This window comes from Ascaphus truei, chromosome 2, assembly GCF_040206685.1.
Source record: "Ascaphus truei isolate aAscTru1 chromosome 2, aAscTru1.hap1, whole genome shotgun sequence".
NCBI classification, from domain to species: Eukaryota; Metazoa; Chordata; class Amphibia; order Anura; family Ascaphidae; genus Ascaphus; species Ascaphus truei.
In genome coordinates, this window is record NC_134484.1 from 233,053,609 (window position 1) to 233,078,445 (window position 24,837).

The window sequence follows — 24,837 nt, forward strand, 5'->3', positions numbered from 1 at the left end:
AGTTTTGATGAAGCTTGCATGTACCTAAGCGATTTCCCGCTGACTACAGGTGGGCTAGTCCCTCTGCAAAATGATGAAAGCTGGACTGGAAGTGGGCCGGCGCCAGCGCAAGCTGAATGGGAAATTTAGTAATACTGTACAGTATGGTGAGTACTGTATTTTTGCCGTATTATTTTGGTGGGGCTGGCTGGGAACTTCTTTAGGGGGCTGACCATTACTGTACATTAAAACTTTTCATTTTGTTTTTCCTCAGAAAAGAAAACGGCTAATGGGGGGATTTCGATGGATTATATTGTACTGTATGCTGATGTTTTCCGGCCATACAGTATACTGTGTAATAAACCCGAATAAATAAAACTATGCATTTATTCTACAGTACATGTTCAGTAAATTACTGCACATACTGGGGGCGAGATGTGTTTGCAGCAGAGAGAGATTTAATAATATTGTACAGTGAGCAGGGGGTTCCCTGAGCCAGAAATTAATGCTCAGGGAACCCCCCCCCCCCTGCTCCTGATCAATATTATTAAAAATACGGAAAATGCTGCGTCATTACCATAGCGGATAGCCGCTAAGGCAATGAAGGGGTTAACCCACCGTGCCCGCTTTATTGTGTGTAGTGGGGATGGGTGAGGGGGGTATTTGGCCCTTGGTGTGAGTTTAGGACTTGCGGGAGGGGGGGGGGGGTTGCGGGTGCACTTAACCCCTTCACGATCGTAGCAGTTAATACCGCTACGGTCATGAAGGGGTTAAGCCCTCCCGCTACCCCACCCCCCCCCCCCCCCCGCAAGCCCTCCCCAACCATCGTTGGGGCGAATACCCCATTCACCCACCCTCCCGCTACCCACAATAAAAAAATACACACACACAGCAGCCGCCAAAAAATAAATAAATAAATGACAATAAATACATTTGAAATACATTTTTATTGATAGTGTAGATGTGCAGGGGGTCTCCGGAGCTGAACCGCGTTGGTTTTAGGTCTGGGGACCCCGTGCCCCCCGAGATACAGGCCCCTTTAGGGGGTGCCGGTAGCCCTCTGCTTGGTTTAAAGGTCCGATCACGTGATCGCGGCCTGTAAACCAAGCAGAGCAGAGGGATACCGGCACCCCCTAAAGGGGCCTGTATCTCGGGGGGCACGGGGTCCCCAGACCTGAAACCTGTGCGCTTCTGCTCTGGAGACCCTCTGCACATGTACACTATCAATAAAACACATACAATATACAGTATAAATAAACACTCGTTCTTTACCTTAGCGTCTATGCGCTATGGTAAAGAAGCATTATTTTAATAATATTGTAAAGTGAGCAGGGGGTTCCCTGAGCCAGAAATTAATGATTAATGCTCAGGGAACCCCCCCCCCCCCCCTGCTCCTGATCAATATTATTAAAAATACGGAAAATGCTGCGTCATTACCATACCGGATAGCCGCTAAGGCAATGAAGGGGTTAACCCACCGTGCCCGCTTTATTGTGTGTAGTGGGGATGGGTGAGGGGGGTATTTGGCCCTTGGTGTGAGTTTAGGACTTGCGGGAGGGGGGGGGGGGTTGCGGGTGCACTTAACCCCTTCACGATCGTAGCAGTTAATACCGCTACGGTCATGAAGGGGTTAAGCCCTCCCGCTACCCCCCCCCCCCCCGCAAGCCCTCCCCAACCATCGTTGGGGCGAATACCCCATTCACCCACCCTCCCGCTACCCACAATAAAAAAATACACACACACAGCAGCCGCCAAAAAATAAATAAATAAATGACAATAAATACATTTGAAATACATTTTTATTGATAGTGTAGATGTGCAGGGGGTCTCCGGAGCTGAACCGCGTTGGTTTTAGGTCTGGGGACCCCGTGCCCCCCGAGATACAGGCCCCTTTAGGGGGTGCCGGTAGCCCTCTGCTTGGTTTAAAGGTCCGATCACGTGATCGCGGCCTGTAAACCAAGCAGAGCAGAGGGATACCGGCACCCCCTAAAGGGGCCTGTATCTCGGGGGGCACGGGGTCCCCAGACCTGAAACCTGTGCGCTTCAGCTCCGGAGACCCCCTGCACATGTACACTATCAATAAAAATGTATTTCAAATGTATTTATTGTCATTTATTTATTTATTTATTTATTTATATTTATTTATTCATTGTGCTGCTGCTGCAAGTCGTAAACTCACACCAAGGGCCAAACACCCCCCTCACCCCCAATAAAAAAAATTCACGCACAGCAGCCCCACAATTAATAAATAAATCTAAATAAATAAATAAAATCTATGTAAAACCCCCTCCCCTATTCTCGCTTTTAAAACGCCCTGCCTTCTCTCTAATCTATGTAAAAAACCCTCCCCCTATCCCCCTATTGTGTGTGTGCGTTAAGCTTCCCTGCAAGCTATGTAAAAAAACCTCCCCCTATTGTGTGTGTGTTTAAATCTGTCTGGCCTGTGTTTCTGAGTGCTGAGTGCTCTGCGTTTAAAGGTCCCGATCACATGATCGCGGCCTGTAAACCAAGCAGAGCAGAGGGATACCGGCACCCCCTAAAGGGGCCTGTATCTCGGGGGGCACGGGGTCCCCAGACCTGAAACCTGTGCGCTTCTGCTCCGGAGACCCTCTGCACATGTACACTATCAATAAAAATGTATTTCAAATGTATTTATTTTTCATTTATTTATTTATTTATTTATATTTATTTATTAATTGTGCTGCTGCTGCAAGTCGTAAACTCACACCAAGGGCCAAACACCCCCCTCACCCCCAATAAAAATAATTCACGCACAGCAGCCCCACAATTAATAAATAAATCTAAATAAATAAATAAAGACATGAAGAGAAATAAATATATACTGTACAGTATATACTTTGTATATATATATACACTGTATATATATATATATATATATATATATATATATATATATATATATATATATATATATATATATATATATATACAGTATACATATATACACTGTGTATATATATATATATATATATATCATACAGCTATATATATATATATATATATATATATATATATATATATATATATATATATATATATATATATACATACTGTATGTGAGTGAAAAGAGAAAAAAGTAACCCGTATGGGAGCACTCAGGTATGCAATTGATATATTTGTTTATTTATTTGACACAGTGCAAAAAGGGATGAATAAACAGTACAGTACATGATTTAAAAACACTTAAAAAAGAGGCATGGACCCTTAAACACTAATGAACAGCACTAGGGAACGACACACACTGTCAACCCTAAACATGAAAAGGATAGTGACTCAAAAAACACTAGGGAGAATCAAAGTGAATCACAATAGGTTACTGGGTTTAAAGGCACCTACAGTATACAACGCTAAGGATAATGCACACTACACACCAAAAGGTAGACTTGTCAAAGTATAAATGACAGTCTCAAAGCATCACACATCTGCATTAGCATACAGTAATATAACCAATGCCTAAAGCACAAATCATGTGTAGGAAAGGTGGTAAGGTGGAATGAAATCCCTAGATGTGTAGAGCAATGAAGTTAATGAATAGCATACTGTACAGTATAAAACATAACATTACAATCCACACAGTACATTGCATTTACAGTACATTGTATACTGTAAATGATGCATAGCATTAAATCTATGCACCATATACAGTACTGTACATTCTGCAAATGAATGTTAACAATATAATTGCAAGCTACTCTACCAGTAAATACTGTACAAACACTTCCAAACAAGTCAACTTAACTACAGTATTTTAACCAAGCAAGTAAACCAAAATCAATATATACTGTAAGTAACAACCAGAAAAGACAATTTAAAAACAAACTAACCCTTACAATACCAAGGATTACATCTATCTAATTGTAAAAAACCTTATACATTATACACAGCAGCATTGTTTAAAAAACCCTTCCCCCCTAATGTTTGTGTTAAGCAGATTACACTGAAGGGAGAGAGATATAAAGGCCTAAAGCCCCTTCCCCCCTAATGTTTCTGTTAAGCAGATTACACTGAAGGGAGAGAGATATAAAGGCCTAAAGCCCCTTCCCCCCCTAATGTTTCTGTTAAACAGATTACAGTACATTGAAGGGAGAGAGATTTTACAGAAACACACATTAGGGGGGAGGGGGCTTTAAACAGATTACATTGAAGGGAGAGAGATGTTTCTGTTACCAGTAAATCTCCCTCCCTGCATTGCTAACCACCCTCACCCCCTACCCACATACCGTTAACCCCCCCCCCCATCCTGGCCATGGCCCCTCCGCTTCTGCAAAACAGACACAAAAATTAAAACATACAAAGTAATGTCCCCTAACCCCTTAATCACCATAGCGGTTATTAACCGCTACAGTCATGAAGGGGTTAACCCACCCTCACCCACCCACCACTCGGGATGCCTACATACCCTCCCACACTAACCCCCCCCCCCACCCGTGAGGCCTAACCACCCAGTCAGTACCCACAAGGGAGGCCTACCCACATACCGTTGGGGAAACACCCCACCCCCACCCCAGTACCCACAATAAAAACAGTACAATCACCCACAATAAACAGCATTCTATTTATTAAATACATTACCCACCCCCTGTGCCCCCCCCCCCCCATAAATACAAGATTTATTCTTTTACATTCAGGGTCCATAACGTAGCCCCACGCTAGTCCCCGGTGGGCTGGCAGGGCACCTGGACAGACCTACAGTTTACCAGCAGCATTCCACAGGTTCTGGAGGCCTGCTGGTGGATCCTGCCAGCACCATGGCGCCCAGGTGGTCTCCTTGGGTCACCGTGAGCCTCAATTGGGTCCACACGGTAGGCCCAAGGATGTCTGGGAGCCCCGGGTCAAACCCACAGGTGTCTGCGGGGCCTCGGGTGGTTCCCATGGGGGTCTGGGGAACTCACGGGTGCTCACTACGGGTCCGCGGTGCCCCCACAGAAGTGGGACCACACATCATCATCCCCGCACCTACGGCTCGGAGGTGCCCCCACAGAAGTGGGACCACACATCGTCATGCCCGCAGACTACGGGTCCGCGGTGCCCCCACAGAAGTGGGACCACACATCATCATCCCCGCATGTGTCACCCGTGGAACCACCAGCCTGCTACCCTTTAGGATACCCGAGGATTCCCCGCGGGTGGTCTCCAGAGGTCCCACGCAAAACCACGGAAGTAACCCTGAATGTAAAAAAAATAAACCTGGCCAATACATTCAATACATACACCCTCCCCCCCAACACCTACAGTACAATAATGTGCAAAATAACTATTATCCAGATATGGATAATAGATTAATTGCCCATTATTAAAAACATTAACTAGCATATACAAATAAATAAAGTACTACTGACCTCATCAATACGAAGTGTCCGACGCCAGCGCCTTCCTTCTCTTGCCCACACAAAACATAGCCAAAACCAAGCCAATACATTGCAATTACATTCAGATATCAATTAACCCCTTAAACACCTTATCGGATAATAACCGCAAAGGTAATTAAGGGGTTAAGCCACACAGGCACGATACCCACCCTTCACCCATGAATTTGTACTGTGGCTTCATCATGCAACTATATATATATACTGTATATATATACATACAGAGAGACAGAGAGAAAGAGAGAGAGAGAGATATATACAGTATATATATATACACACGTTATATACACACCCATGATAAACCAAATATACAGTACAAATAAATGTAGAAGGGTTATCAAAACCATACTGTTCTACAACCAAACACTTCTCCATACAGACACTACATTAAAATCAATTTCCTTTAAAAATCCTAACTGATCTCACAATCTACTGTACTGTATATGATCACAAACCAATGAAAAAAGTCACATTCCAAAATGCATAAAATCTATGCACCATACTGTATACATTCTGCAAATTAATCAACGTAAACAAAAATCAATTAGCAATCATTATTTAGATCTCTAAACATTTCACACTCAATCATGAACAATGAAACCATTAACAGATTCACGCCTAGAGCAGAACAATTAAGCCTTTGAAAAAAATATAAGTACCGACAAAAATACAACCTTTCCAAACCAAGCCTACAGTACCTACAGTATCCCTGACCTTCCTCAAACACACAATACAATACCAAGGAATACATCTACAGTACAGTATCTAATTTTAAAATACTTTAAACTCACAAAATAATTAAAAACACATCTAATCCAGCTTTTAAAACATCATCATTTCTTACCCTGAATGTATACTGTACAGTATATCTCTCTAGACATATATATTGTACATACATACATACAGTGGCAAGAAATGATATACCACAAAAAAAAAAAAATACACAGGTTAAAAAACCTTTTGAAAAAATTAACAAGTTAAATAAAATACATTTCTTTACTGTAGTTCACTTACCATTACTTGCCCCCACCGACTCCCGTTGCCCAGCTTACTCACGAACCAATCCACGATCAGGAACCCATAAAATAATAAACCATTGAAAATAATAAACATTAAACTAAAAATCCAAACCAATCCACGGGTCTTCTACTTGTAATACACCTTCATCTGTATTCTTCTTTCTTCTATCTCCTTCCGGGCGGGGCATGGCGTGGTCTTCTTTCCATCATCGGCCACGCCCTTGTCTTTTTTCTTCTCCGGAGGTCCTTCCTCCGCGGCGTCTGGCTGCAAAATGAGACGACATAGGCTTTTAAAGACCTATGACGTCACATTTTGCGTCATGGTTCCCACGGTCCTGATTGGACCGTGAAAACCATGTGTTTTGGCCGATAATAAAAAAATGATGACGTCACTTAAAGGGAATGAAAGCACAGCCAATCAGAATGGCTTTGCTTCAATTGCCTTTAAGATGACGTCATGAAAAGGCACATGGCCGTGCACACATGGTACTAGAGCCAATCAGAGCGTGGGAACTTTATCCCTACTCTGATTGGCTCTGGTATACCATGTGTCAGGGGCTTGGGGGAGAAAGGATGTGACGTCAATGAAAACCTGTCACGTGGTACGGTAGCCAATCAGAGCGTGGGAACTTTATCCTTATTGACGTCACATCCTTTCTCCCCCAAGCCCCTGACACATGGTATACCAGAGCCAATCAGAGTAGGGATAAAGTTCCCACGCTCTGATTGGCTCTAGTACCATGTGTGCACGGCCATGTGCCTTTTCATGACGTCAACTTAAAGGCAATTGAAGCAAAGCCATTCTGATTGGCTGTGCTTTCATTCCCTTTAAGTGACGTCATCATTTTTTTATTATCGGCCAACACACATGGTTTTCACGGTCCAATCAGGACCGTGGGAACCATGACGCAAAATGTGACGTCATAGGCCTTTAAAAGCCTATGTCGTCTCATTTTGCAGCCAGACGCCGCGGAGGAAGGACCTCCGGAGAAGGAAAAAGACAAGGGCGTGGCCGATGATGGAAAGAAGACCACGCCCTGCCCCGCCCGGAAGGAGATAGAAGAAAGAAGAATACAGATGAAGGTGTATTACAAGTAGAAGACCCGTGGATTGGTTTGGATTTTTAGTTTAATGTTTATTATTTTCAATGGTTTATTATTTTATGGGTTCCTGATCGTGGATTGGTTCGTGAGTAAGCTGGGCAACGGGAGTCGGTGGGGGCAAGTAATGGTAAGTGAACTACAGTAAAGAAATGTATTTTATTTAACTTGTTAATTTTTTCAAAAGGTTTTTTAACCTGTGTATTTATTTTTTTTTGTGGTATATCATTTCTTGCCACTGTATGTATGTATGTACAATATATATGTCTAGAGAGATATACTGTACAGTATACATTCAGGGTAAGAAATGATGATGTTTTAAAAGCTGGATTAGATGTGTTTTTAATTATTTTGTGAGTTTAAAGTATTTTAAAATTAGATACTGTACTGTAGATGTATTCCTTGGTATTGTATTGTGTGTTTGAGGAAGGTCAGGGATACTGTAGGTACTGTAGGCTTGGTTTGGAAAGGTTGTATTTTTGTCGGTACTTATATTTTTTTCAAAGGCTTAATTGTTCTGCTCTAGGCGTGAATCTGTTAATGGTTTCATTGTTCATGATTGAGTGTGAAATGTTTAGAGATCTAAATAATGATTGCTAATTGATTTTTGTTTACGTTGATTAATTTGCAGAATGTATACAGTATGGTGCATAGATTTTATGCATTTTGGAATGTGACTTTTTTCATTGGTTTGTGATCATATACAGTACAGTAGATTGTGAGATCAGTTAGGATTTTTAAAGGAAATTGATTTTAATGTAGTGTCTGTATGGAGAAGTGTTTGGTTGTAGAACAGTATGGTTTTGATAACCCTTCTACATTTATTTGTACTGTATATTTGGTTTATCATGGGTGTGTATATAACGTGTGTATATATATATACTGTATATATCTCTCTCTCTCTCTTTCTCTCTGTCTCTCTGTATGTATATATATACAGTATATATATATAGTTGCATGATGAAGCCACAGTACAAATTCATGGGTGAAGGGTGGGTATCGTGCCTGTGTGGCTTAACCCCTTAATTACCTTTGCGGTTATTATCCGATAAGGTGTTTAAGGGGTTAATTGATATCTGAATGTAATTGCAATGTATTGGCTTGGTTTTGGCTATGTTTTGTGTGGGCAAGAGAAGGAAGGCGCTGGCGTCGGACACTTCGTATTGATGAGGTCAGTAGTACTTTATTTATTTGTATATGCTAGTTAATGTTTTTAATAATGGGCAATTAATCTATTATCCATATCTGGATAATAGTTATTTTGCACATTATTGTACTGTAGGTGTTGGGGGGGAGGGTGTATGTATTGAATGTATTGGCCAGGTTTATTTTTTTTACATTCAGGGTTACTTCCGTGGTTTTGCGTGGGACCTCTGGAGACCACCCGCGGGGAATCCTCGGGTATCCTAAAGGGTAGCAGGCTGGTGGTTCCACGGGTGACACATGCGGGGATGATGATGTGTGGTCCCACTTCTGTGGGGGCACCGCGGACCCGTAGTCTGCGGGCATGACGATGTGTGGTCCCACTTCTGTGGGGGCACCTCCGAGCCGTAGGTGCGGGGATGATGATGTGTGGTCCCACTTCTGTGGGGGCACCGCGGACCCGTAGTGAGCACCCGTGAGTTCCCCAGACCCCCATGGGAACCACCCGAGGCCCCGCAGACACCTGTGGGTTTGACCCGGGGCTCCCAGACATCCTTGGGCCTACCGTGTGGACCCAATTGAGGCTCACGGTGACCCAAGGAGACCACCTGGGCGCCATGGTGCTGGCAGGATCCACCAGCAGGCCTCCAGAACCTGTGGAATGCTGCTGGTAAACTGTAGGTCTGTCCAGGTGCCCTGCCAGCCCACCGGGGACTAGCGTGGGGCTACGTTATGGACCCTGAATGTAAAAGAATAAATCTTGTATTTATGGGGGGGGGGGGCACAGGGGGTGGGTAATGTATTTAATAAATAGAATGCTGTTTATTGTGGGTGATTGTACTGTTTTTATTGTGGGTACTGGGGTGGGGGTGGGGTGTTTCCCCAACGGTATGTGGGTAGGCCTCCCTTGTGGGTACTGACTGGGTGGTTAGGCCTCACGGGTGGGGGGGGGGGGGTTAGTGTGGGAGGGTATGTAGGCATCCCGAGTGGTGGGTGGGTGAGGGTGGGTTAACCCCTTCATGACTGTAGCGGTTAATAACCGCTATGGTGATTAAGGGGTTAGGGGACATTACTTTGTATGTTTTAATTTTTGTGTCTGTTTTGCAGAAGCGGAGGGGCCATGGCCAGGATGGGGGGGGGGTTAACGGTATGTGGGTAGGGGGTGAGGGTGGTTAGCAATGCAGGGAGGGAGATTTACTGGTAACAGAAACATCTCTCTCCCTTCAATGTAATCTGTTTAAAGCCCCCTCCCCCCTAATGTGTGTTTCTGTAAAATCTCTCTCCCTTCAATGTACTGTAATCTGTTTAACAGAAACATTAGGGGGGGAAGGGGCTTTAGGCCTTTATATCTCTCTCCCTTCAGTGTAATCTGCTTAACAGAAACATTAGGGGGGAAGGGGCTTTAGGCCTTTATATCTCTCTCCCTTCAGTGTAATCTGCTTAACACAAACATTATGGGGGAAGGGGTTTTTAAACAATGCTGCTGTGTATAATGTATAAGGTTTTTTACAATTAGATAGATGTAATCCTTGGTATTGTAAGGGTTAGTTTGTTTTTAAATTGTCTTTTCTGGTTGTTACTTACAGTATATATTGATTTTGGTTTACTTGCTTGGTTAAAATACTGTAGTTAAGTTGACTTGTTTGGAAGTGTTTGTACAGTATTTACTGGTAGAGTAGCTTGCAATTATATTGTTAACATTCATTTGCAGAATGTACAGTACTGTATATGGTGCATAGATTTAATGCTATGCATCATTTACAGTATACAATGTACTGTAAATGCAATGTACTGTGTGGATTGTAATGTTATGTTTTATACTGTACAGTATGCTATTCATTAACTTCATTGCTCTACACATCTAGGGATTTCATTCCACCTTACCACCTTTCCTACACATGATTTGTGCTTTAGGCATTGGTTATATTACTGTATGCTAATGCAGATGTGTGATGCTTTGAGACTGTCATTTATACTTTGACAAGTCTACCTTTTGGTGTGTAGTGTGCATTATCCTTAGCGTTGTATACTGTAGGTGCCTTTAAACCCAGTAACCTATTGTGATTCACTTTGATTCTCCCTAGTGTTTTTTGAGTCACTATCCTTTTCATGTTTAGGGTTGACAGTGTGTGTCGTTCCCTAGTGCTGTTCATTAGTGTTTAAGGGTCCATGCCTCTTTTTTAAGTGTTTTTAAATCATGTACTGTACTGTTTATTCATCCCTTTTTGCACTGTGTCAAATAAATAAACAAATATATCAATTGCATACCTGAGTGCTCCCATACGGGTTACTTTTTTCTCTTTTCACTCACATACAGTATGTATATATATATATATATATATATATACAGTGTATATATATATACAAAGTATATACTGTACAGTATATATTTATTTCTCTTCATGTCTTTATTTATTTATTTAGATTTATTTATTAATTGTGGGGCTGCTGTGCGTGAATTATTTTTATTGGGGGTGAGGGGGGTGTTTGGCCCTTGGTGTGAGTTTACGACTTGCAGCAGCAGCACAATTAATAAATAAATATAAATAAATAAATAAATAAATGAAAAATAAATACATTTGAAATACATTTTTATTGATAGTGTACATGTGCAGAGGGTCTCCGGAGCAGAAGCGCACAGGTTTCAGGTCTGGGGACCCCGTGCCCCCCGAGATACAGGCCCCTTTAGGGGGTGCCGGTATCCCTCTGCTCTGCTTGGTTTACAGGCCGCGATCATGTGATCGGGACCTTTAAACGCAGAGCACTCAGCACTCAGAAACACAGGCCAGACAGATTTAAACACATACACAATAGGGGGAGGTTTTTTTACATAGCTTGCAGGGAAGCTTAACGCACACACACAATAGGGGGATAGGGGGAGGGTTTTTTACATAGATTAGAGAGAAGGCAGGGCGTTTTAAAAGCGAGAATAGGGGAGGGGGTTTTACATAGATTTTATTTATTTATTTAGATTTATTTATTAATTGTGGGGCTGCTGTGCGTGAATTTTTTTTATTGGGGGTGAGGGGGGTGTTTGGCCCTTGGTGTGAGTTTACGACTTGCAGCAGCAGCACAATGAATAAATAAATATAAATAAATAAATAAATAAATAAATGACAATAAATACATTTGAAATACATTTTTATTGATAGTGTACATGTGCAGGGGGTCTCCGGAGCTGAAGCGCACAGGTTTCAGGTCTGGGGACCCCGTGCCCCCCGAGATACAGGCCCCTTTAGGGGGTGCCGGTATCCCTCTGCTCTGCTTGGTTTACAGGCCGCGATCACGTGATCGGGACCTTTAAACGCAGAGCACTCAGCACTCAGAAACACAGGCCAGACAGATTTAAACACACACACAATAGGGGGAGGTTTTTTTACATAGCTTGCAGGGAAGCTTAACGCACACACACAATAGGGGGATAGGGGGAGGGTTTTTTACATAGATTAGAGAGAAGGCAGGGCGTTTTAAAAGCGAGAATAGGGGAGGGGGTTTTACATAGATTTTATTTATTTATTTAGATTTATTTATTAATTGTGGGGCTGCTGTGCGTGAATTTTTTTTATTGGGGGTGAGGGGGGTGTTTGGCCCTTGGTGTGAGTTTACGACTTGCAGCAGCAGCACAATGAATAAATAAATATAAATACAGTAAATAAATAAATAAATGACAATAAATACATTTGAAATACATTTTTATTGATAGTGTACATGTGCAGAGGGTCTCCAGAGCAGAAGCGCACAGGTTTCAGGTCTGGGGACCCCGTGCCCCCCGAGATACAGGCCCCTTTAGGGGGTGCCGGTATCCCTCTGCTCTGCTTGGTTTACAGGCCGCGATCACGTGATCGGACCTTTAAACCAAGCAGAGGGCTACCGGCACCCCCTAAAGGGGCCTGTATCTCGGGGGGCACGGGGTCCCCAGACCTAAAACCTGTGCGGTTCAGCTCCGGAGACCCCCTGCACATCTACACTATCAATAAAAATGTATTTCAAATGTATTTATTGTCATTTATTTATTTATTTTTTGGCGGCTGCTGTGTGTGTGTATTTTTTTATTGTGGGTAGCGGGAGGGTGGGTGAATGGGGTATTCGCCCCAACGATGGTTGGGGAGGGCTTGCGGGGGGGGGGGGGGTAGCGGGAGGGCTTAACCCCTTCATGACCGTAGCGGTATTAACTGCTACGATCGTGAAGGGGTTAAGTGCACCCGCAACCCCCCCCCCCCCTCCCGCAAGTCCTAAACTCACACCAAGGGCCAAATACCCCCCTCACCCATCCCCACTACACACAATAAAGCGGGCACGGTGGGTTAACCCCTTCATTGCCTTAGCGGCTATCCGCTATGGTAATGACGCAGCATTTTCCGTATTTTTAATAATATTGATCAGGAGCAGGGGGGGGGGGTTCCCTGAGCATTAATCATTAATTTCTGGCTCAGGGAACCCCCTGCTCACTTTACAATATTATTAAAATAATGCTTCTTTACCATAGCGCATAGACGCTAAGGTAAAGAACGAGTGTTTATTTATACTGTATATTGTATGTGTTTTATTGATAGTGTACATGTGCAGAGGGTCTCCAGAGCAGAAGCGCACAGGTTTCAGGTCTGGGGACCCCGTGCCCCCCGAGATACAGGCCCCTTTAGGGGGTGCCGGTATCCCTCTGCTCTGCTTGGTTTACAGGCCGCGATCACGTGATCGGACCTTTAAACCAAGCAGAGGGCTACCGGCACCCCCTAAAGGGGCCTGTATCTCGGGGGGCACGGGGTCCCCAGACCTAAAACCAACGCGGTTCAGCTCCGGAGACCCCCTGCACATCTACACTATCAATAAAAATGTATTTCAAATGTATTTATTGTCATTTATTTATTTATTTTTTGGCGGCTGCTGTGTGTGTGTATTTTTTTATTGTGGGTAGCGGGAGGGTGGGTGAATGGGGTATTCGCCCCAACGATGGTTGGGGAGGGCTTGCGGGGGGGGGGGGGGGTGGGGTAGCGGGAGGGCTTAACCCCTTCATGACCGTAGCGGTATTAACTGCTACGATCGTGAAGGGGTTAAGTGCACCCGCAACCCCCCCCCCCCCCTCCCGCAAGTCCTAAACTCACACCAAGGGCCAAATACCCCCCTCACCCATCCCCACTACACACAATAAAGCGGGCACGGTGGGTTAACCCCTTCATTGCCTTAGCGGCTATCCGCTATGGTAATGATGCAGCATTTTCCGTATTTTTAATAATATTGATCAGGAGCAGGGGGGGGGGGGGTTCCCTGAGCATTAATCATTAATTTCTGGCTCAGGGAACCCCCTGCTCACTTTACAATATTATTAAAATAATGCTTCTTTACCATAGCGCATAGACGCTAAGGTAAAGAACGAGTGTTTATTTATACTGTATATTGTATGTGTTTTATTGATACTGTACATGTGCAGAGGGTCTCCAGAGCAGAAGCGCACAGGTTTCAGGTCTGGGGACCCCGTGCCCCCCGAGATACAGGCCCCTTTAGGGGGTGCCGGTATCCCTCTGCTCTGCTTGGTTTACAGGCCGCGGTCACGTGATCGGGGCTTTTAACGCAGAGCTGGATACCGGCACCCCCTAAAGGGGCCTGTATCTCGGGGGGCACGGGGTCCCCAGACCTAAAACCAACGCGGTTCAGCTCCGGAGACCCCCTGCACATCTACACTATCAATAAAAATGTATTTCAAATAATTTTTAATGTGTGGATGTTTGCGCAGAGAGAGAGCAGCGGATCTCTCTCTGCTGCAAACACATCTCGCCCCCGCCGCCCATACAGTAGTATCATTTATGTATGTGCATATACAGTACAGTACAGTACTGTACAGTACTGTATGTTAGGGCTTACAGGGGTTGTTGTTATACAGTACTGTATATATATATATACTGTATACTGCATTACAATTCATTATAGGGGACGGCTTCACAGAGAATAGCTCGCAAGCGCCACCATGTGTATTTTGACGGCATTGCAGTATTGTAACCAGCCGGAATAAAAAGCTTAAATTCCTGCCGGAAAATAACGCAATGCACTCTGGCTGAAAAATATCAGAAACCTGAATACACCCGAGTATACCCGAATTCGCGGGACTAGCCGTGCTCGAATAAAGTGTGTCGCCAGTGTACGGTGGCCCCATGGCCCAAGCCAGAGTCCTCACAATGGAAATAGCTGCTAGAAAGATTCAGTCTAGATTGATGCAGAACTAGTTCAGTATTCACACCTCTACAGGTACAACACTAGGTAACTACCATTCAGATGCCACAGGTGTCAATCAGTATGGATAAAAACTCTGCCCAGCTTGAGCCACCAATGAATATGGCTACAGAACCCAGTGCAGTAGTCACCCAAAAGTCAGGGAAGAAAGGATCATCCGACGCAGGGGAAAATACGTGACCAAGCGGTCAGAAGAAATACTGTGCTTGGGAGAAGTCCTCCTCAAGCGACTTAAGAGTGCTGATGTCAAGCACCTGGTAACATGGGGAAAGAGCTCCAATCCCAGCAGAACTTAGGTGTCTCTTCCTCTTCATTCGATCTACAGCTAGATCTCAAGTGAGAGTGGAAGGATGAACTTCAGCCATGATTCGCCCGAGCTTGTAAAATGGAAGCAATGGCCTAATAATGATAGTTAAAAAAAAACTACACAAAAGAGTGTATGTATATTATATATATCTTAATATATAAAATCGAATGGTTGGTACTAGTTGCGGTGAATCTGATTGGTTCTCAGCCTCTGGCCAATCAGATTGGTGGGTGTGACATCACCCAACTGCCACTCTCTTCCCCTAGGCTCGGCGCCACACACAGACACACACACAGACACACATACACACAGACACACACACACACACCTCCCCGGCGGCGCTCCAACTCACCTCTCCCCCTCCCCGGCGCGCTCCAACTCACCTCTCCCCCTCCCTGGCGGCGCTCCAACTCACCTCTCCCCCTCCCCGGCGGCGCTCCAACTCACCTCTCCCCCTCCCCGGCAGCGCTCAAACTCACCTCTCCCCCTCCCTGGCGGCGCTCCAACTCACCTCTCCCCCTCCCCGGCGGCGCTCCAACTCACCTCTCTCCCTCCCCGGCGGCGCTCCAACTCACCTCTCTCCCTCCCCACCGGCGCTCCAACTCACCTCTCTCCCTCCCCGCCGGCGCTCCAACTCACCTCTCCCCCTCCCCAGCGGGGGAACAGGCAGGCTGCCACGCGGCGCCTAAGATGGCGGTGCCCAGAAGAACCCCCTTCCTCCCTCGTGGCGCCAAGTCAGAAGATGGCGGCGCCCGGAAGTACAGGTAGGTGTCGCGTGTGTGTCGCTCCCCCACCTCCCCCCCACCTGCGGCGCCAAACGGAACTGAGAACTGTGTGTGTGTGTGTGTGTGTGTATGTGTGTGTGTGTGTGTGTGTGTGTGTGTGTGTGTGTGTGTGTGACTGAGTGTGTGCGACACTATCCACTGCCCCCCGCTCCTGTCCACTGCCCCCCCTCCTGTCCACTGCCCCCCCTCCTGTCCACTGCCCCCCATCCTGACCACTGCCCCCCCTCCTGTCCACTGCCCCTCCTGTCCACTGCCCCCCCCTCCTGTCCACTGCCCCCCCCTCCTGTCCACTGCCCCCCCTCCTGTCCACTGCCCCCCCCTCCTGTCCACTGCCCCCCCTCCTGTCCATTGCCCCCCCCCTTCTGTCCACTGCCCCCCCACTCCTGTCCACTGCCCCCCCACTCCTGTCCACTGCCCCCCTCCTGTCCACTGCCCCCCCTCCTTTCCACTGCCCCCCCCTCCTGTCCACTGCCCCCCCTCCTCTCCACTGCCCCCCCTCCTGTCCACTGCCCCCCCTCCTGTCCACTGCCCCCCCCTCCTGCCCACTGACCCACCATCCTGTCCACTGCCCCCCCCTCCTGTCCACTGCCCCCCCCACTCCTGTCCACTGACCCCCCATTCCTGTCCACTGCCCCCCTCCTGTCCACTGCCCCCCCTTCTGTCCACTGTCCCCCCCTCCTGTCCACTGTCCCCGTCCCCCCTTCTGTCCACTGTCCCCGTCCCCCCTCCTGTCCACTGTCCCCATCCCCCCTCCTGTCCATTGTCCGTCCCCCGCACTCCTGTCCACTGCCCCCCCCCTCCTGTCCACTGCCCCCCCCTTCTGTCCACTGTCCACCCCTCCTGTCCACTGTCCACTGTCCCCGTCCCCCCTTCTGTCCACTGTCCCCATCCCCCCTCCTGTCCACTGTCCCCGTCCCCCCTCCTGTCCACTGTCCGTCCCCCCACTCCTGTCCACTGTCTGTCCCCCCCTCCCGTCCACTGTCCCCCCCCTCCTGTCGACTGTCTGTCCCCCCCCTCCTGTCCACTGTCCGTCCCCCCCCCCTCCTGTCCACTGTCCCCCCCCCTCCTGTCCACTGTCCGCCCCCCCTCCTGTCGACTGTCCGTCCCTCCCTCCTGTCCACTGTCCGTCCCCCCCCTCCTGTCCACTGTCCGTCCCCCCCCTCCTGTCCACTGTCCGTCCCCCCACCTCATGTCCACTGTCCGCTTCCCCCCTCCTGTCCACTGTTAATCCCCCCCCTCCTGTCCACTGTTCATCCCTCCCCTCTGGGGAGAACAGAAAAAGAGGGAGAGAGAAGGGAGCGGGAAATTTAACTCACGGGCAACGCCAGGTCTCTATCCAACTCACCTCTCCCCCTCGGCGCTCCAACTCACCTCTCTCCCTCCCCACCAGCGCTCCAACTGGAACAGGCAGGCTGCCTCGCGGCGCCTAAGAGGGCAGTGCCCGGAAGGACCCCCCTTCCTCCCTCGCGTCCACTGTCCACTGTCCCCGTCCCACCTTCTGTCCACTGTCCCCATCCCCCCTCCTGTCCACTGTCCCCGTCCCCCCTCCTGTCCACTGTCCCCCCCCCCCTCCTGTCCACTGTCCGTCCCCCCCCCTCCTGTCCACTGTCCCCCCTCCCTCCTGTCGACTGTCTGTCCCCCCCTCCTGTCCACTGTCCGTCCCCCCCTCCTGTCCACTGTCCGTCCCCCCCTCCTGTCCACTGTCCGCCCCCCCTCCTGTCGACTGTCCGTCCCTCCCTCCTGTCCACTGTCCGTCCCCCCCCTCCTGTCCACTGTCCGTCCCCCCACCTCATGTCCACTGTCCGCTCCCCCCCTCCTGTCCACTGTTCATCCCGCCCCTCCTGTCCACTGTTCATCCCTCCCCTCTGGGGAGAACGGAAAAAGAGGGAGAGAGAAGGGAGCGGGAAATTTAACTCACGGGCAACGCCGGGTCTCTCTCCAACTCACCTCTCCCCCTCGGCGCTCCAACTCACCTCTCTCCCTCCCCACCAGCGCTCCAACTGGAACAGGCAGGCTGCCTTGCGGCGCCTAAGAGGGCGGTACCCGGAAGGACCCCCTTCCTCCCTCGCGGTGCCGAGTGAGAAGATGGCGGCGCCCGGAAGTACAAGTAGGTGTCGCGTGTGTGTCGCTCCCCCACTTCCCCACCCCCCCACTTCCACCCTCCCCCCACTTCTCCCCCCTTCCACTTCCCCCCCACCTCCCCCCACTTCCCTCCCACCTCCCAGAGCACGCTCTCTACGGCTCAACATCCCCGAGGAGCAGGAGGAGGGCGGCAGGGAGTTAATACCTCCTTTGTGCCACCGGGAGTCAGCGGAGGCCACGAGGGGGAGAGAACCAGTGGCAGCCCGAGGAGCACGGCATGCTGCCAGGTGAGAAAATGCAGGGGGGAGGATCCATGCCTTTGATGCCCCCCCCTGCCTTGATGCCCCCCCTGCCTTTGACGCCCCCCCCCCTGCCTTTGAGCCTCCCCCCCTGCCTTTGACGCCCCCCTTTGCCTCCGGCAACGCCGGGTATACACACACACACACTCCTCCCTCCCATCACACTCACCTCCCTCCCCGGCGCGACTCACCTCCCCTCCCCGGCGCTCACTCCCCCTGCCTTTCACGCCCCCCCTCCCTGCCTCCGGCCAACGCTGGGTATACACACACACACACCTCCTACCCCCATCACACTCACCTCCCTCCCCGCCGCTCATTCACCTCCCCGGTGCTGACTCACCTCCCTCCCCGCCGCTGACTCACCTCCCCTCCCCTGGCTCCCCTTCCGGTGCTCACTCACCTCACCTCCCCGCACTCCACTCACCTCCCCTCCCCCGCCGCTCACTGACCTCCCCGCCGCTCACTCACCTCCCCTCCCCGCCGCTCACTCACCTCCCCTCCCCGGTGCTGACTCCACTCCCCTCCCCGGTGCTCCCCTCCCCGGTGCTCACTCACATTACCTCCCCGGCGTTCCACTCACCTCCCTCCCCGGCGCTGACACACACACACCGACTGACACACACACCGACTGACACACACACACCGACTGACACACACACACCGACTGACACACACACACAGACTGATGCACGCACAGACTGACGCACACACTGACTGACGCACACACTGACCTGACACGCGCACACACACACACACACACAACACACCACCACAGTGATTGACGAACGCACACACACACACTGACTGACTGCCGCACGCACGCACACACTGACTGACGCGCACAACAAACATGACTGCCGCACACACGCACGCACACACTGACTGAGGCACACACACATGCACACACTGACTGTGTGTGCGTCAGTCAGTCTGTGTGTGTTTTTGTTTCTGCGTCAGACTCACTGACGCGCTGCGCGCACACACAGTGACTGACGCACACACACTGCACGAAGCTGTAAAGGAGGGAGGGGGGGGACTGGATTGATGTGAATGGGGGACAAACAGAGAGAGGGGGGAGGAGAGAGGAGAGAGAGGGGAGCGGGAACATTACATCCCGGGCAACGCCGGGTCTCTCAGCTAGTATATATATCTATATATATATATATAGATATATATATATATATATATATGTATATATATATATATATATATATATATATATATATATATATATATATATATATATATATATATATATATATATATATATATATATATATACAGTGTTCGACAATTATATACATTTACTCGCCCGGGGCGGGTGGATTTAACCCCCGGGCGAGTAAATATTGGCCCAAGCAGCACACATGTATTTTTTAAATTTCCCGCGCTCGCGCTGCTGCTTTTCCCCCGCTCGCGCTGGAGAAAAAAAAAAAAAAACGGAGGCGGGTTCATGTTGTTGGGGGAGATTACCCCGCCTCCGGCTCTCTGAGCAGTGGCCTCCCTCCTCAGCGCTTCCATTCCTCCCCCTTCCGGCAGCCAGCCCCTTCCACGCCTGTCTGCCTCAGGCCCCTGCAGGGCCATCTGTCGCCCCCCCCTCCCTCCCATCGGGCCATCTGTCAACCCCCCCTCCCACCCATCGGGCCATCCTCCCCCCCCCCCTCCCACCCATCGGGCCATCCTCCCCCCCCCTCCCACCCATCGGGCCATCCTCCCCCCCCTCCCATCGGGCCATCCGCCCCCCCTCCCATCGGGCCATCCGCCCCCCCTCCCATCGGGCCATCCGCCCCTCCTCCCATCGGGCCATCCGCCCCCCCTCCCATTGGGCCATCCGCCCCCCCTCGTATCGGGCCATTCACCCCCCCTCGTATCGGGCCATTCGCCCCCCCCCCTCCCATCGGGCAATCCATCAGCCCTGCTCTTCTCCTGCTCTGATATTAGCAGGGGAAATCCCCTAACCGGAGCTACTCCCTGCTCTAAGCAGGGGAAATCCCCTAACCGGAGCTACTCCCTGCTCTAAGCAGGGGAAATCCCTCACCCGGTGCTGCCCCACCTGCCATGTGGGGGGCCCACTGCCGTGCAGGTGAGTGTTTGTGTGTGTGTGTGTGTGTGTGTGAGTGACAGACTGTGTGTGTGTGTGTGTGTGTGTGTGTGTGTGTGTGTGTGTGTGTGTGTGTGTGTGTGTTTGTCTGAGTGAGAGTGAGTGTCTGTGAGTGTGTCACCCTCTCTCTCTCTCTCCCTCTCCCTGTGTCACCCTCTCCCTCTCCCTGTGTCACCCTCCCTCTCCCTGTGTCACCCTCTCCCTGTGTCACCCTCTCCCTCTCCTTGTGTCACCCTCTCCTTGTGTCACCCTCTCCCTGTGTCACCCTCTCCCTGTGTCACCCTCTCCCTGTGTCACCCTCTCCCCGTGTCACCCTCTCCCTGTGTCACCCCCTCCCTCTCCCTGTGTCACCCCTCCCTCTCCCTGTGTCACCCTCCCTCTCCCTGTGTCACCCACCCTCTCCCTGTGTCACCCACCTCTCCCTGTTTCACCCACCCTCTCCCTCTCCCTGTGTCACCCTTTCCCTGTGTCACCCTCTCCCTGTGTCACCCTCTCCCTGTGTCACCCTCTCCCTGTGTCACCCTCTCCCTCTCCCTGTATCACCCTCCCTCTCCCTGTGTCACCCTTTCCCTGTGTCACCCTTTCCCTGTGTCACCCTTTCCCTGTGTCACCCTCTCCCTGTGTCACCCTCTCCCTGTGTCACCCTCCCTCTCTCTGTGTCACCCTCCCTCTCTCTGTGTCACCCTCCCTCTCTCTGTGTCACCCTCCCTCTCCCTGTGTCACCCTCCCTCTCCCTGTGTCACCCTCCCTGTGTCACCCTCCCTCTCCCTGTGTCACCCTCTCCCTCTGCTTGTGTCACCCTCTCCCTCTCCCTGTGTCACCCTCTCCCTCTCACCCTCTCCCTGTGTCACCCTCTCCCTCTCACCCTCTCCCTGTGTCACCCTCTCCCTGTGTTACCCTCTCCCTGTGTCACCCTGTCCCGCTCCCTGTCACCCTCCCTCTCCGTGTCACCCTCTCCCTGTGTGACCCACCCTCTCCGTCTCCCTGTGTCACCCTCTCCCTCTCTCTGTCACCCTCTCCCTCTCTCTGTCACCCTCTCCCTCTCTCTGTCACCCTCTCCCTCTCTCTGTCACCCTCTCCCTCTCTCTCTCTGTCTCCCTCTCCCTCCTCTGTCTCCCTCCCCCTCTCTCTGTCTCCCTCTCTCTGTCTCTGTCTCCCTCTCCCTCTCCGTCGCACTCTCTTGTTCGCTCTCTCTGTCGCACTCTCTCTTTGTCTCTCATTCTCTCAGTGTGTGTGTCTCTCATTCTCGCTCTTTCTCTCTCTTTCTCCGTGTGTCTCTCTTTCTCTGTGTGTGTGTGTGTGGGTGTGCCGCTCTCTGTGTGTGTGTGTGTGTGTGTGTGTCTGTCTGTCTGTCTCTCTCTGTCTGTCTCTCTCTGTGAAGCGCCGACGTCCAGACACTGGTTAAGGACTTCAGGAAACTAGTCATTCACATCTGGCTTTTATTTCTAGATCCGACATTGACACACACACACACACACACACACACACACACACACACACACACGTCTAATAGTAGTATAATGTAATACAATAAATACATTTATGTCAAAAATGAATGTTGTTCTGACTAGGAATTTATTAAATGTATTTTATTTATATATTTTATTTTAAAGCGGGGTTGGGGGCGGGACTAGGGGCAGAGTTGGGGGCAGGACTATGGGCGGAGTTGGGGGCGGGACTAGGTGGCGAGTAGATTTTTTGGTTGGGCGAGTAGATTTTTGGGTGATTTGTCGAACACTGTATATATATATATATATATATATATATATATATAGATAGATAGATAGATAGATAGATAGATAGATAGATAGATAGATAGATAGATAGATAGATATAGATAGATAGATAGATAGATAGATAGATAGATAGATAGATAGATAGATAGATAGATAGATAGATAGATAGATAGATACTTGCTGCAGCAGTAAAAGCTATCTCCACCTTCCTGGGGAAGAGATCTCTTGATAAACTACTTTTTCATACAGGTCCATGAGCACCAAGACCTTCTGATCCAGAAGAAGTGGAATGGGTGAGCTTAAATCTAGGGAGGAGGAATCACAAGACCTCCCAAAATTGTCACCAATATACATTTACAGATGTATCAAGACTTACTGTACTCAGTGCCGCGATTTTGGCTGTCCCCATGTGGCTGCACTGTGGCTGTAGTTCTCAAAGCCCCAAGAACAGTAAGCTGTCTGGGCAGATTAACTCTGTGGGATCCATGCTTTTCAATGGGACTCTGCAGCATTAATCCTTATTGGCCATCTAGGGGAGAATACCGGTACTCATCTTTCAAATGAGCTGCGCAGCCATTTATGTCCCTGTCTGCTGCTGTATCTCTGTGTCAAGCGTCTCCCCGCAGCGCCGAAGGTAAGATGCAGGGCTGTATTTCCTTGCCCACACCCTGGATGATGTAAATGCCCTTTTAATGGTCTCTACATCATGATGAGAACATTTGGTCATTTACATCATCAAGGGGGCTAGACAGGTAATATAGCCTCCCCCTCATGATGTTTAGATCTGTATACTGTAAGGGAATCTACGTAATGCAGAGGTTGGAAACGAAGTACAGGCCTGAATCTTACCTTCAGCATTGCGGGAAGAAGCTGCAGACAGAGAAATTGAGAGATGGCTGCCGACTGGGACAGAAATGGCTGTGTAGCTCATCTAAAGGGTTAAATAACACTCAAATGTTCCCGGCACTCAAAATGAAAAGAGTGAATGGATCAGCCAAAAAAGAATTTAATATTACACGTAAGATGCACACAATGGTCAAACAAGGACCAAAGAGAACACTATGTACTCAGACAGGGAAAAAGACAGGGAAGGGGGGGAGAGAAGGGGGGGAGGTAGAGGAAACACAGGGGGGGGGGGGGGTAAAAAAGTCCAGGGCTAGGGGGGCAACGTTTCGGGGTATGGAAACCCCTTCTTCAGGCCCATTCCCAGGGAGACTGTAGTCCCCTGGTACTTCCCTCAACCCTGTGACTGAATCCCTGAGATACACAGTAACAGACTATCACTGAATATCTGAGTTGAATGAAGTTAGGCTGTGAACCAATAGACTCATCTAAAAGGTTAGTATCAGCTTCTCTTCCCAGCAGATCAAGCAAACTATTAACACTGCGAGGGTCCCAATAAAATTCAAAAAGCATAGACCCCTGCAGCATTAATCTTTTTGGGCTACGCTGTTCTTGGAGCCGCGGAAGGGCTGCGATCGGTCTACAGTTTTCTGCTTTTTTTCCCACGGCCACAAGAACAGTACAGTAAGTCTTGCTACATCGGTAGACAAACCCAAACCCACTACATTGTATATATATTTGTGTCATTTGGAGTTATATGCCTTCTGGACAGTGCTGGTTTCCACTTTGGCAGAGTGCCCTTCAAAAAATATTTCTGGCCAGTAACAAATTATTATACCATTACAAGACTTTTGCCTCGATTCACTAAGCTCTTTTAGGTTACCGTTACATTACTTTAATAGTAACACTGTATCTACTAAAATTAATAACATAGTATTAATTCAGTTTTACTCCTTTGAAAACCATAGCATGTGTTATAACAGCCGTTAGTGAGAAAGGTAGACAACTGAGAAGTTATCATAAACATACCCTATCATTCACTAAACTCCATTAAGATAAATGCTGGGATATACTTTACTGTAATATTATGCTGTTTAAGTCAAAGCTAAATCTGGCGTTGGGTATAATTTATAAGAGATACGTGTTGTACTTGGCTTATAAACAGTAAAAGTTCAGGGATAAGAAACAAAGGCAAATCCCTTTTAATATAAAGGTTTTCTACAAAAACAACCTTCAACTCGGTTTAACCCAATCAGAAAATACCAGATTTAACATAATACTGTATGTTGTGCAAGGGTATGCCAATATTCCTTCTTTTTTCATTACAAGATTAATGTATTCCAAAGCACACTTTTTTTTGACCACTTAGAGATTATAAAATACTGTAGCATAGCTTGGTATTCATACTGTAGAAGCCTTTCAACTAAAAAGCAGATGTTCTAACATGTTTCCATATAAATTCGGATACACTTCAGTCTAAAAAGCCATTATAGCTTTGCAGTAAGTTACATTTACATTAATCTTTACTCATTAATGTTAATGCAAAAGTGAAAATAGTGTTAATGGTAATATTTCTTCTCATTAAGAGTTCTTGTTGTACAAGCGATTGCTATGCATTAATCTTACAACATTACTGTATGAATGAAGTACTTATGCTAACCGTAAACATTTTCAGATAGGTCATTCATAAATCTTTCCAGCAGGCTTTGAGGAAAAAGTGTTGTCCCAACATGATCAAGGTAAGTCATATCTGAAAAATAAGAAGTACATTTATTAATTAATTTTTTAACCTTCAGATAATAATTGTGGTGTATTGCATTATTTTAAATCTCCA

The 24,837-nt window shown here is 48.3% G+C and overlaps 1 protein-coding gene across 1 annotated transcript in view; it reads right to left on the minus strand.

Moving 5' to 3' along the window:
• Nucleotides 1-24,837, minus strand: part of MOCOS (molybdenum cofactor sulfurase) — a 510,054-nt gene that overhangs the window by 416,942 nt on the left and 68,275 nt on the right. Inside the window, exon 2 of the mRNA XM_075585954.1 lies at nt 24,664-24,753. Coding sequence (XP_075442069.1) covers nt 24,664-24,753 — 90 coding nt within the window. The remainder of the gene's footprint in view (nt 1-24,663; nt 24,754-24,837) is intronic.